The sequence below is a fragment of the Arachis ipaensis genome, chromosome B5 (assembly GCF_059453495.1).
Source record: "Arachis ipaensis isolate K30076 ecotype BB chromosome B5, ASM5945349v1, whole genome shotgun sequence".
Taxonomy (NCBI): Eukaryota; Viridiplantae; Streptophyta; class Magnoliopsida; order Fabales; family Fabaceae; genus Arachis; species Arachis ipaensis.
Window position 1 is genome coordinate 128,531,493 of NC_142440.1, and position 15,267 is coordinate 128,546,759.

Sequence of the window (15,267 nt, forward strand, 5' to 3'; positions counted from 1 at the left end):
AAATCTGGTTTTATCATCTATTACAGTTAAAAAATATTTATAACCTTGTAGAGAAATAAGTGACATTGGCCCCCAGATATCGATATGTATTAAATCAAAACTGTTTAAACTTGTTGTTTCACTAAGGGTATATGGTAACCGTTTTTGCTTGGCATAATGGCAAAAATCACATGGTTTAGAGCAAGTAGATATAGGAAACTGCACACAAGGATATATTTGTTTGATAATATCAAATTTGTTTTGTGGTACATGACCCAATCTAAAATGCCATAAATTCTCAACAGAAAAACGTGAAGTTTGTGTAACCAAATTTGCTGTCCTAAGATTAGAAGAAAGTAAAATCTTGTCACTATGACTTTGCGGATCTAGAATCCTAGTACTCCTATTGTATGTTGTATTTTCCATGTTGTCCTTGTGTGCTAACTCTAATGCAGGAAAATCCATCATGTATAATCCATGCTTTGCTCTAACTGTGCCAATCATTTTCAAAGAGGTCCGATTCTATATCTCACAAAGTTTGTCAGTAAAAACACATTCATAATGCAGGCCTTTTGTAAGTTTGGAAATAGATAAAAGATTGAAGTTAAAACTTGGTATGTACAGCACATCCGTGAGATAGAATGTAGCTGAAAATACCACAATTCCACTTATAGTTGCAGTTGTGTGTGTTCCATCTGGTAATTTTACCAGAATCGGCCTAATATGTCTAAAATTTGTAAAAAAATGCAATGAGTGTGATACATGATCAGTAGCTCCTGTATCAAGCACCCAAGAATTTGAGAAAAAGGTTTTTACTGACAATAATCGTGCAATATGAGAGCTCATGCAAAGTGTATAAGTCTTTAAAGGTATACCTCCACTTCCTGCATTTGATTGATTGACATCTCTCACACTTGCTCCTTGAGAAGACTGTGCACACTCCTGCCGAAGAAAAGTAAGCAGTGCATCTCTCAAACTCTGATTGAATTGGGATTGATCATCAGCTTCCTTGTCCTGCTTGACATTGTTGGTACTGCTCTCTTTAATTCCAGCAACAATATGATTAGCCATACCTCCGTTGCTAGTCTCTCGTGGCCATTTCTGCCTCTGTTGATGAGGTGGAAATCCATGTTTGTGGTAACAAGTATCCACAAGATGCCCTGCCTTGTGACAATAAGAACAGGTCTTAGGTGCTGAATTTCTTCCTCCTCTTCCACCTCTACCTCCATGGGTTCCTCGTCCTCTTCCTCTAGAAACACTGCTTGAATTATTGTTGAAATTATGAATTGAATTGGCCAAAGCTGTAAAGTTCTGAGTCTCCAAATCTGATCCATTAAACTGTCTCTCTTGCTGAATAAGTAGAGAAAAAATTTTATTGATGTTTGGAAGAGGCTTCATCAGCATGATTTGGGATTTCACAGTCCCATACTGCTCATTCAATCCTCTTAAAAATCTCACTGCATAAGTTTCATCTCGATAATCTCTCATAGTTCCTAAACCACAGTCACATTTTTCATAGCATTCTTTGCATTATGAAACTGGTTTGAAACTGTCAATATCTTCCCAAATAGCCTTCAACTTGGTGAAATAATTTGTTATGCTTAGATTCCATTGTTTCATAGCATACATCTCTTCTTCTAATTCAGCAACCCTGTATCTGTCTCCATGATAATACCTGTGCTTCAAATCAAGCCATAAATCTACCGCAGTTTCATTCCAAACAACACTCTGTGCAATCTCAGCACTCAATGATAGATTTAACCAAGAAACAACATAAGTATTACATTTATCCCATGCTACATATGCAGGATCATTTTTATCTGGTTTCACAATGGTTCCATCAACAAACCCTATCTTATTATTTGATTTCAGCGCTAATTTCATAGCTATTGACAAGAAATTGTAGTTCTTAGCATTCAACACAATTGGGACAATAGAAACTCTAGGATTCTCACCTGGATGTAGGAAGTAAACACTTGCTGGATCCGCAAGCAAATTGGTACTCGATTTCGCGCTCTGTGGCTGCAAACTCGAGAGTTGGCTTAGAATGCGAGCTAGATTTTGAAGCTCACCAGCTGAAAGCTCCTGGTTCTCATGTGACCCGTGATTTCTCCCAGACATTAGGTCGGAAGGAGTGTCGGCCATTGATGCTAACTGTATTTGTGGCCAAAACTTCACCTCTTTCACGATCTTCCACGCTCACGCACCATGAAGAAATCGTGGTCTAGATCTGATTTTAGTGAAGAAAATAATATTGAGGTGGAAGAAAAAGACTCAGTAGATTTATCATATGAACACATACAAAATCTAAAATTGAAAATGAACAACTGAGTACAAGGGAGTACATATTGTTATCCACTATTTATAGCTATTAGAAAATTAACCTTATTAAAACCTAACTCAATATGGTAAATAAATTAACTATAGTTATTCAACCATAATCAGTTACAGCTTGCTTTTGTGAGCCATTAGACACCAGCTTAATATCATCTCCAATAGTCTATATAGCACTATGTTATAATAGCTGAAAGTCATCTAAATTTTTTTTATAGTATCAATAAATCAAATAAAATTGATGCGAAATACATGTTGTTAAGACTTTAAATTTAAACCATTATACATATATAGAAACAAAATTGAATATAAACTTATTGTTACTTGCAAGCACATAAGTTAACTTTTTAATTGTGAAACTTCTCTTCTTTCGAATAAATTTTGTTGGAAACAATATAAGTCAAATTTTAAGTATGAGAATATAACCTCTTAGTTGTCATTTAACCTAAACACATAGACTTGTGATATTTTGTCTTTTTAACAATATTATACATATAAAAAGATTTTTTGTAACGTAAATCATGGAATAAAAGTCTAATCACAGATAGTTCTTTTTCTTGGATATTATAACCAATTAATAGTTATGTTGCATCACATGTCAAAAGGTCACTTTTTAATTTACAAATGAGAGTCAGGTTGGTGCATTGCACCATTATGGGGGAGTAGGGTGTTTAACGCAGCTGTGATGTCAGGGAGAACAAATCAGACCATTCAATTTGGGGAGGAAGTAATCAGACGGTTCAATTAGGGTACACAAATCAGACCATCCAATTTGCATACCATCGTCAACGTGTTATCTATGCAGTCAGCTCCTCGACGATTGATATACTTACTCCCACACATACACTCTCTCACTCATCAATCCCTTTCAGAAACTCCACCACCCCACCAACACCTTTCTCTCTGAAGCTATTCTTCAACAACTTTGAAGAATTAAAGCCATCATTTCCAGCAACAACTGAAGCTTAAGCACGCCAAGAAGACCAAAAATTAGAGAAACTGATTGTCAAGAGTTACACATTATTAATTATCTCAGTCATTCTAATTATGTAAGTTACTGTTAATTAATTTTTTAATTTAATAAAAATAATAGAAATGATAGTAGAGATTAATATTATTAATAATAATTAAACGATAGTTAAAATATTATTAACCATGTGATATATGAAACTGTCAAATATGTATTTATTTATTTAGTTAATGAATAATATTTCCGATATTATTAGAGAATATATTCATTTGGTAGTTAATATTATATGTATTTTTGTTAAATTAATTTTTGAATGTTTTAGAGCATTTAATATGTTAATTGTTTTTATAAATATAGATATAGTTAGTTGTTTTAATAATTAGTTAATTGTTCTTAGATATTTGATTAGTAAGTAATAAATTGTTGTTAGATAGTTTATTAATATATTTATGATATTGTAATTATAATTATGTTTTTAAATATTTGGATATAATAATTATTGTTATTAATATAATAATAGTAGATAAGTTGTTAAGTAACCAAAAGTTGTTAAGAAATAATTGATAAAATTATTGAGTTAATTAATAATTATGAACACTAAACTTGGAATTTTTAAGAAGTTATTTATTATTATTAATAAATTTAATGTTAAATTTTAATATAGTGATATTAGAGTTATTTAGATATTTAATTAATATATTTATTGTGGTATAAATAAGTGTTTAAATTTTTGGATATAATAATAATTATTGTTGTTATTATAATAATCAATGTTCTGAAAATCAGATCGGACTAGTTAGTCCGACCGGTTCAACTGCGAATCGGATGTTTTTACGGTTTAGTTCAACTTATAAAACTGCTAATCATAAAACCACCTGAGAACTATTGAACCGGCTGGTCGGATCGAACCGGAACCCGACCGATTTTCCTGAAACAGTGCCGTTTTGTGTTTTGTATAAAAATGAAAACGGGAAAGCCTTCAGATGTTAGCCGCCTCCTCCTCTCAAACGAAGCTCTCTTCCCCCAAAAACCAAAACCCTAGCAGTAGCCTCCACCGCCATGGCAAGGAGGGCTGTCTCCTTCCATCCGTCGCACTGTAGTCGTTCTTGAGCTCTCCAACCCCTGTTCACTCCAACTCCTCTCAACTCTCACTCTCTCAAGCGAAGCTCTCTTCCCCAAAAAGAAACCCTAGCTTACAGCAGCTTCCGTCCTCGTCTGGTCATCGTCGTTGTGCTCCAAGTCTCCAACTTCTCTCCTCATTAGGGATGGTAATGTCCCCCCGGGGGAGGGGTATCCGCGGGGATTTACCCGCCGGGGAGCAGGTTTGGGGAGTAATTTTTCCCTGTGGGGGCGGGGGCGGGGAGCGAGATACCCGCTCCGTGAGTACCTGTTTAATACTTGTAAAGTTGAAATTACAAAAATATCCATATATATATATATATATATATATATATATATATATATATATATATATGCTGACAGTTGAAACCCTAGCCCCCAACCCCAAATCAGTCTCAGTGCCTCTCTTCTCACTTCCCTCTCTATCACACAAGCCTCTCCCTCATTCAATCTCTCCAGCACCTTGCCACCTCCTCCTTTAGTCCTTCCAATCTTCCTTCTCAGAATGTCGCCGGCCTCCTCCTTCTGAGTCCCTCACATCATCGTCCCTGACCTTCCTCCGTCACAGCTGCCGCTCACTTCGTCGCTCACTGTTGGTTACTCATAGCTTCGCCGCCTCTTCCTCTGCTTCGCGACACCTCTGCCTCAGATCTGCTTCACAACGCCTCTACCTCAAATCTGCTTCACGACGCTTCTACCTCAGATCTGCTTCACGACGCCTCTGCCATAGATCTACTTCGTGACACCTCTGCCTCAAATCTGCTTCGCGACGCCTCTGCCTCAGATATGCTTTGCGACTTGCTTCGTGATGCGTCTACCTCAAATCTGCTTCGCAACGCCTCTGCCTCAAATCTACGTTGTCGACGGCAATTCTACTTCAGCAACACCTTTGCTCCATGAGGACTCTGCATCGCCTCTGCTCAGCAAAGCTGATGACGGCGCTGCTCCGTAGCCGGCCACCTTGTAATAAGTTGGATACTTCTGATTTTCTATTAATTGAGAATATATGTTCTGATTTTTATTTGATGAAATTGCTATGAAATTGGGATTAAGTTTTGAATTCTGTTAATGGAAATTGGGTTTAGGTTTAGGATTTGGATTCTCTTAATGTGAAATTGGGTTTAGATTTGGATTCTGTTAATTGATAAATTTGGGTGTAGAGTTGGATTTTGTTGCTGTAAAAGTAAATTTAGGGTTGTGATTCTTACTATAAAATTGGAAGATTGGATTATAAAACTGAGTTGATTGAGATGTCATTGTTCACTAGATTTTTGTTCTTTTTATTTTTTTCTTATTCGTTTCCTCTAAACCCGTGGATATCCGAATATCCGGCGGGTAGAAGGTCTCCGTTACCCATCACAGGGATGGGGCGGGATGGGGGAGGGTTTTTGGAGGCAGAGGCGGGGGCAGGGGCAGGGGGCATGTCCCCGCCCCATGGGGATCCGTTGCCATCCCTACTCCTCATTCACCAATCGCAGCTTCTTCCTCGTTGTCCGAAAAACAGTTGCAACGGCAAGAGGAAGAGGAGGAAGGCACCATGGAGTTTAATGTAATGGGAATAGAAGTGATGTCCTCACTCTCACTCACTCTCTCTTCCAATTTTGCACCAAATTGGTTTTTTCATTTTCCCCTAACAGTAACAACTCACACCTCAAAATCTCTTCTTTCTCTTTTGTTTATCTTCATTTTATCCAATTCTTTTCATTCTTTGCAGGATTCTTCTTCCAACAACTTCACTTTCAAAACTTCACCTAGGGTTCCACTTCGCTCTGCCTCTTAGGTCAGCTTCAACTTTATTATGCTCTAGTTCTTTACACATCCATTTGTTCCTACGTTTCTTTGTATCTCTAGTAAATTGCAGCAGAAAGACACAAAAAGAAAAAAATAAAATAAAAAGTGAATTTGTGATTGGTAGCAGTTGGTGGAATAAACAATTTGGGAAAATTATACTTGAAAATTTGGAATATGAGTTCATTGGAAATGACCTAGTTAACGATGTACATGATTTTAAAAGAGATTGAAAGATTCACACACTTAACAAGCGATGGTTCAATCATAGACTGAAGGAAGAGTTTGTGGTGCTTCATTGCTTGTTTAAGAACTAATCTTGGTGTGCACTGTGCCATTGAAAACAAAAAAAAATGCTTTCTGACTTAGGAGTTACGAATATTAATGTACAAGTTGTCTATCATTATGTTTCTAGTATTTGTTTGGTTGTAAAGTATGGAAGCAAAAATATGGTTCACTGGGGTAATAAGAATAGTCTCATAACTTGGATTATATGAGACAATTGATTTTCGAGTGTTGTTTTGTTTTTGTTTTAAGGTCCTGTTTTGTGCTCAATTTTCATTTTGTAAGAAACTGTTTGAGGTATATAAAATTTAAGAAGGAAGACTGTACCAACAGCTATTTTGTTGATGGATTCTAGTCCACCACAAACTAAACATAGAATAGAATTGAAGAAAGAAATCCTTCATTATTTTATCATTAGTCTGTTTTTGGCATTGCATATTATTATAGTTTGTTTGTTTGTTTATTCATTAAACTTTCATAGAACAAGTTGTTTATAATTCCCTTTTGTCTAGAATAAATTATTACTATTTGAGCATGCAAATACTTCATTTTCATTACTGAGACTTCCGTTATTATTTATATTGGCAATCTTGTTGAAATAAAAAAAATGCAGTGCCATGAGTGTTGAAAAGTTGTAAAAAATTGAAAAGAATTTTCAATAATAATATAACAAGTAACTAATTAAACCCTTTTTTATTAATACAAACCCCTATCCTTTGCACATTAAAAGATATTAAACTTATAATATGCTTCTGAACTAATGCCAATTGATCCACTTATTCACCTTTTATTTATTATTTTATTATAAAACGGTTATTCCGATTGGACCACGGTTGAATGGATTCGACCAGTAAACTAATAAACCAGTAACTAAAACAGTTCGATGATCAGTCCGATTTTCAAAACCTTAATAATAATAATAGTTAAAATATTAATATATGTTATTGATCCATGTATGTGTTCTTTTAATGAATAATTAAATTTAGAATAGTTATTAATGGTTATTAAGAGTTACTATTAATACTAAATTTGGAATTATTTTAATAAGTTAGTTATTAATAATAAAAAATTTATTATTAATATGTTAGAATTGTTTAGAAATTTATTAATCTTTTTAGTTATGTAAATAGTTAGTTTTTAAATTTTATTAGTTATATATTTATAAGTATATTTGTTATAATAAAGTTTTTATGAATATTTTTTATTGATGTGAAATTTGGTTACGTTATGTAGGGTTTACGGATGTTGACGTGTAACCACTTATTGCCGTCGGATCCGTATAATCTTATTGTGGAGGGGCATTGAACGATCGGATTTCTGCTAGTAAAGAAATTTATTAAAAATTATCGCGTTGTAAGTATAGTTTCTAAACCAACAGAGAATCTTTTCGTACAAAAGTTTAGTTGTCACAAGTAACAAAAACCCCAGGTCGTCTTCTCAAGGAATTGCAAGGAATTATGATTTATTATTGGTTATGGAAAAGGTATGTTTTTGGGTTTTTGAAATAAGGAACAAGTAATTTAAATGACAAGAAAAATAAATTATAATTATAAAAATCTCTTGGCAAGGTATGAGAACTGGAAGTCCTATCCTAGTTATCCTTATCAGGTGTGATGAGAATTGGGTTTTAATCCCACTTAGTTAACCCTTACTAAACAAAGGAAAGTCAAGTGGACTAATTAACTTGATTCTTCAAGTCCTAGTCAACTCCTATGGAAAGACTAGCTTTAGAGGAATCCAAATCAATCAGCAATCCCAATTTCTAATCAACTGCTGAGTTTGATAACTCAAGTGTTACCAATTACTCAACCAAAGCTAAAAGAGAAGAAAATCTACTCGAATGAAAATAATTTGGATAAATCGAAAGCATCAATAACATAAATAGAACAAAATGATCTTATATCTGAAATACCTCAATTTATATAAAAATATCAATCCTAACATAGAAAAGTTCATAAATCAATTTGGAAGAATAAATAACAATTAAAGTAATAGAATAAATAATAGTAGAAAATAAATTAAAGGAACATTGAACCTGTCATTGAAGAGAAGTAGCCTAAACATAATAGAAATCCTAAATCCTAATCCTAATCCTAAGAAAGAGGAAAGAGCCTCTCTCTCTCTAAAACTACATCTAAAAGCTAAAATTATGAATTATGGAGTTGTATCTGTTGTATTTATGAATGGATGCATTCTTCCACTTTATAGCCTCTAATCTGTGTTTTATGGGCCGAAAATTGGGTCAAAAACAGCCCAGAAATTGCCCCCAGCGATTTCTGGTACGTACAGGTCGCTGCAAAGTCACGCGGAAGCGTCGTCCACGCGTTCGCGCAGATTGCATTTTTTCCAGGTCACACATCCGCGTGATGCACGCGTTCGCGTCGCCTGGCTTCGGGGCAGCTATAAAAAATTATATATCGCTGCGAAGCCCCGGACGTTAGCTTTTCAACGCAACTGGAACCGCGTCATTTGGACCTCTGTAGCTCAAGTTATGGTCGATTTAGTACCAAGAGGTCAGGCTGGAGAGCTTTAGCAGTTCCTTCAGTTTCTTGTATTCCTTCCACTTTTGCATGCTTCCTTTCCATCCTCTAAGCCATTCCTGCCCTGTAATCTCTGAAAACACTTAACACACATATCATGGTATCGAATGGTAATAAGAGAGGATTAAACATAGCAAATTTAAAGCCCAAAGAAGCATGTTTTCAATCATAGCACAAGATCAGGAAGGAAAATGTAAAACATGCAATTAGTATGAATAAGTGCGCAAAGACTTGATATAAACCACTCAATTGAGCACAAGATAAACCATAAAATAGTGGTTTATCAATCTCCCCACACTTAAACATTAGCATGTCCTCATGCTAAGCTCAAGAGAAGCTATAAAGAATGAAGAGGAATGGTAGAATGTATGAAATGCAACCTATTTGTATGAATGTAACTACATGCAGAATGTTTCTACCTACTTGGTTAAAAGTAAATAAGTTCTCCAAGACAAACATAAATCAAATTTCACTAATTCAAATTATACAATAAAAGACAAGTAAACTTGTAAGAAGACAACTCATGAAAGCAGGGAACATAGAATTAAGCATTGAACCCTCATTGATGGTGTATATGCACTCTAGTCTCTCAAGTGTATAGGGTAATTCACTCTAGTCTTCCCTAGTCATGCTTTCTAAACTTTGTTCTTCATCTAACCAATCAACAAATATTTAGTATACCAATGCAAACATCATGAGGTCTTTTTAGGGTTGTAATGGGGCTAAGGTAAGGGTGAGGATATATGTATGGCCAAGTGAGCTATAATATGAATATTTGACTAACCTAAGCTCTCACCTATAAACACACTCTATATACTTTTAAATTCATGCCTAGCTACCCAAAATTCCCACTTTTGCATTACATACTCATGCATCAACCTTTATTTTAATTTTATCGCATATGCATTGATCTTTTCGTTAATTTAACTTAGCATTGGGGTAATTTTGTCCCTTTATTTATTTACTTATTTATTGAATATTTTTTTTGGGATTTTTTTTCTCTTTTTTTTGAAGACATAAAGGCAAAAATAACATATCAATGCACATGAATTTTTAATTTTTCTAGTTTCACATGAGTAGGTACCCAAATTCCCGATATTTTATCAATTGTAAAAAAATAACACATTCCCTTATTAACCCATGTTCCCACGGTTTTCCCACACTTAATTGACACACAATTTCTATCTTAAGCTAACCAAAGATTCAATTGGGATATTTAATTATTTTTCCGCTTAAGGCTAGTAATGTGGTAAAATATAGAATAAAGGGAATTTAATAGGCTCAAAGTGGCTAACAAAGGTAATTGAAAGGGTAGGCTTATTTGGGATAAGTGAGCTAAACAAGTAATGGCCTCAATCATATGCAAGCATGTAAATACACTAAACATTGGACATATAGACTGAAACAAAGTAAAGATTGCAATCATAGAGAAGAGAACACACAAGAATAAAAATTTATGGTTAAATAATGTAACCATATAAATAAGCTCAAAATCTCACAGGTTGTGTGTTCTTAGCTATAATTCATGTTCCAATTTACAATCTTCAAACAAATTTAACATAAAAAAATTTTTCAATTTAAATTAGTGAAATACTATAAAAATTTCTTGAAAAAGAAAATATTACTTCAACCAAGTAGTAACTAAATGCATAAAATCAAACAAACATGCAATTAAACATGCAAATGCAACAATGAACTAACAAATAAAGTAAAATATTGGTGTTGAAAAAAAAGTAACTAACCCATGGAGATCGGTATCGACCTTCCCACACTTAAAGATTGCACCGTCCTCGGTACATGCTAAGATGTGCAAGTGGACGGGTTATTCCAACTGATACTTTTCTCCAAAGATTGTGCAGATGGACTTGTTTGTTGCCCCTTTGAGAAGCTTTCCCTTTTCCTTTCTCGGTGGCCAGCCTGAAAGAAGAGGAAAAAGAAGAAAAGTAACCCAGAAATAAAGATAAGAAAATAAATAAAATATGGGTGGGTAATGCTAAGTAATGGGGTCTTAATTACATGGTAGCTACAACATGCAAGTGAAAAAATAATAGAAGCACATGGCATACCAGTGGTGCAAAATTTGCAACAAAGGGAGGAGTGTGGGTAATGAAAGATAGTATAAGATCATGTCAATGCAAAAAGGAACACAGGTATCATAAAAGATTGGCACTGACAGCTAAATAATATCACCCAACAGTGTAAACAAGTCACTAAGTACCAAATAATACCAAAAAAGATATAACAGTTGAATAAGAAAATTTAACACCAATGGAAAAATAATAAAGTTAGAAAAGAAAATAAAAATATGCAAAAAATTAAAATGAAATGGATGAAAGTATGCAAATAAATTAAATAAAATAAAATGGAAGTGAAGAGGGATGAGAGGTTAAATGGATGAAGAAGAAGAAGGTAAGAGGGAAGGAAGAAGAAAAGATAGAAGAAATTAGGATTAGAAAAGAAAAGATAAGATAATTGGCGCTGATCTGGATAAGTTGTGCGACGCAGGCGACGCGGACGCGTGGGTGACGCGGTCGCATGCTGTGCAATATTTGTCAGGTGACGCGGATGCGTGGGTCACGCGATCGCGTGGCCTGATTTGTGCTATTGGCGCGAGTGCAGCCTCGCGTTCGCGCAACTCTCTGTTTCAAACTCATTTTGCCAAAATTTAGGGCGACGCGTTCGCGTGGTTGACGCGATCGCGTGAATGATCATATTTTAAAAATGAAGCGGACGCGTGGAGTACTCGTTCGCGTGAGAGGGCTTATGCTTCTAGCATCATTCCAGCCCAACTCCATCATAACTCTCTGCCATACACCTCTTTACGTCGATTTTGCGGGGCCACGTGTTCGCGTGGGGGACGCGGACATGTGGGAGGCTCTTTTTCAGAATGACGCGGACGCATCATTGACGCGGTCGCGTGGGCATGGTTGTGCCTAAGGCACGCCTCCAGCCACGCTTTCGCGTGACTTTCTGTTCAATTTTATTTTCTTCCCAACGCACCTGTGACGCGGACCCGTCAGCGACACTTACGCGTCACGTGCGTGTTTTTTTTATGCAATATGCAGCTGCAAATGCAGAATGCAGATGACTATGCAGAAATTATGAATGAACACGAGTGAAAATAAAATAAAATAAAACTAAGAACAAAAAGGAAAGAATATACCATGGTGGGTTGTCTCCCACCTAGCACTTTTAGTTAAAGTCCTTAAGTTGGACATTTGGGGAGTCCTTTGTTATGGTGGCTTGTGCTTGAACTCATCCAGGAATCTCCACCAATGTTTGTGATTCCAATGGCCTCCGGGGTCCCACACTAGTTGTATAAAGCCTTCAAGCAGGTTAAAGCAAGTGACAAGGTCCCAAGAGTGGTGATTGGTAGAATGAATTCCGGGGTCCCAAACCTTGCTTTTACACCCGTCTTCTTGTTGATCATCATGATTCTAACCGGGTGGTGAACAGTCGGAATTCTCACTCAGGCATCCAAACAGCTTCCTAGACCCATTCAATTTAGTATTCTTCCAACCTTGATAACTCAGCCGTGAGCTTCCTACCACAATGAACCTAGGATTGTGTTGCCAATCACTAACCATCTCCCTCTTACTCTTATAGCCACAAAGAGCTCTAAGTTGCCCATCCGTCTCAAGCAAAGCATATTCAAGTGAGATAATTAAGCTTGAGATGAGAGATTTACCCACTTGAATGAAGGTATGGATGGTGATGGCTTTGGGGGAGAGGTCTCCAACAATTTTAGCAAGGTGATTTCCAGCTCCATTCCCTTGAGCTCTTCCTTGACAACTTCCACTTCTATGCAAGCTTCTTCAATATCAACCTCTTCTTCTTGGTAGCTTTCTTCCAATTTGATCTCTTCTTCATTTTTCACCAAGGGTATGGGAGGTTGTGCTTCTTCTTCTTTGATCTCCATGTCTAGTCCAATGGGAGAGGATTCAAATGTTGATAAGAATTCATCAATGATTGAATCCATCTCTTGATCATCCCCTTCAAAGTCTTCAAACATGATATGCCTTGGAGGTTGTACACCCTCCTCAACATCAAATTCAAACTCCTTAGAAGGGGGCTCTATGACTGGGCTTTCCCATGGACGTTCCGCATCTCCTAAGTCTTCGACCACTTCTTCCTCTTCAATAATTCTGGCTTCCTCCAGTTGTTCCAGTACAAAGTCATGCTCCTTACTGTCCACTGGAGTTTCTAGTGTCTCCTTCATGCTACGTTCTTCATTAGATTCTCCACATGAAGCCATGGGGGTTTCTTGAGTGTTTGAACGTCTGGAAGGTAATCGACTTATTGCTTGCTCCAGTTGATAAAGGGTTGCATGAAATTTTTCTACTGTTTCCTTGAGGTGAGCCTGTGATTCTCGGGTCGATAGATATGGACATGGTGCATATGGAAGTGGTGGTTCTTGGGAGTAATTGGATTGAAATTGGGTTGGGTAAGGGTTAGGGTCATATGGAGATGAATGGTGATGGGTGGCTTGTGAGTATGGTGGTTCATAGCTATGTTGAGGAGGTGGTTCATAGGCATATGATGGGGCTTGCTGATAACTACAGGGGGGTCTACCATATCTATCATCTTGGTACGCACCTCGGAATGGCTCCTGACCATAGTAGTTTGGTGGGTGTTGGTTGTCACGAAAGGGTCTACCATAACTATTGTCTTGACATGCATTGTGGAATGGTCGTGGTCCATGGTATCTTGGAGGGTATTTTTGCCTAAAGGGTTGATAAGATCCTCGTGGTTCCTTCCATCTTTGATTGTTTTGACCTTGATGAATGTTCCTGTTATAGCTTCCATTCCTTTCAACAACATTAGAACCAAATTCAAAGCAATAGGGGTGAGAACTCATAATAGCTAATAAAAATTGAAAACAAAAAAAAAAACAAATAAACAAGCAAAATAAAATATTTACAATAACCAATAATAAGGCACACGTTTGCAATTCCCCGGCAACGGCACCATTTTGAACGATCGGATTTTTGCCAGTAAAAAAATTTATTAAAAATTATCGCGTTGTAAGTATAGTTTCTAAATCAACAGAGAATCCTTTCGTACAAAAGTTTGGTTGTCACAAGTAACAAAACCCAATAAAATTTATAATCGAAGTATTCAAACCTCGGGTCGTCTTCTTAAGGAATTACAGGGAAGTATGATTTATTATTGGTTATGAAAAAGGTATGTTTTTGGTTTTTGAAATAAGGAACAAGTAATTTAAATGACAAGAAAAATAAATTAATAACTATAAAAATCTCTTGGCAAGGTATGAGAATTGGAAGTCCTATCCTAGTTATCCTTATCAGGTGTGATGAGAATTGGGTTTTAATCCCACTTAGTTAACCCTTACTAAATAAAGGAAAGTCAAGTGGACTAATTAACTTGATTCCTCAAGTCCTAGTCAACTCCTATGAAAAGACTAGCTTTAGAGGGATCCAAATCAATCAGCAATCCCAATTTCCAATCAACTGCTGAGTTTGATAACTCAAGTGTTACCAATTACTCAACCAAAGCTAAAAGGGAAGAAAATCTACTCGAATGAAAATAATTTGGATAAATTGAAAGTATCAATAACATAAATAGAACAAAATGATCTTATATATGAAATACCTCAATTTATATAAAAATATCAATCCTAACATAGAAAAGTTCATAAATCAATTTGGAAGAATAAATAACAATTAAAGTAATAGAATAAATAATAGTAAAAAATAAACTAAAGGAACATTGAACCTGTAATTGAAGAAAAGTAGCCTAAACATAATAGAAATCCTAAATCCTAATCCTAATCCTAAGAGAGAGGAGAGAGCATCTCTCTCTCTAAAACTACATTTAAAACCTAAAATTATTAATTATGGAGTTGTATCTGTTGTATTTATGAATGGATGCATTCTCCCACTTTATAGCATCTAATATGTGTTTTCTGGGCCAAAAACTGGGTTAAAAACATCCCAAAAATTGCCCCCAGCGATTTCTGGTACAGGTCGCTGCAAAGTCACGCGGAAGCGTCGTCCACGCGTTCGCGCGGATTGCAATTTTTCTAGGTCACGCAGACACGTCGCTTGGCTTCGGGGAAGCTATAGCAAATTATATGTCTTTGTGAAGCCCTGGATGTTAGCTTTCCAACGCAACTGGAATCACATCATTTGGACCTCTGTAGCTCAAGTTATGGTCGATTTAGTACCAAGAGGTCAGGCTGGACAGCTTTAATAGTTCCTTTAGTTTCTTGTATTCCTTCCACTTTTGCAT

General features: G+C 36.0%; 1 protein-coding gene across 1 annotated transcript; it reads right to left on the reverse strand.

The window, feature by feature from the left end:
• Positions 1-1,509: 1,509 nt before the first annotated feature.
• Positions 1,510-2,124, reverse strand: LOC148565749 (uncharacterized). Its single transcript, XM_088487224.1, has one exon. The coding sequence runs from the start codon at positions 2,122-2,124 to the stop codon at positions 1,510-1,512; it is 615 nt and encodes a 204-aa protein (XP_088343350.1).
• Between the last annotated feature and the right edge of the window lie 13,143 nt (positions 2,125-15,267).

What these genes read in the sequence shown, in the direction of transcription:
- LOC148565749 (XM_088487224.1), bottom strand. Translation starts at nt 2,124, where the DNA reads ATGGCCGACACTCCTTCCGACCTAATGTCTGGGAGAAATCACGGGTCA.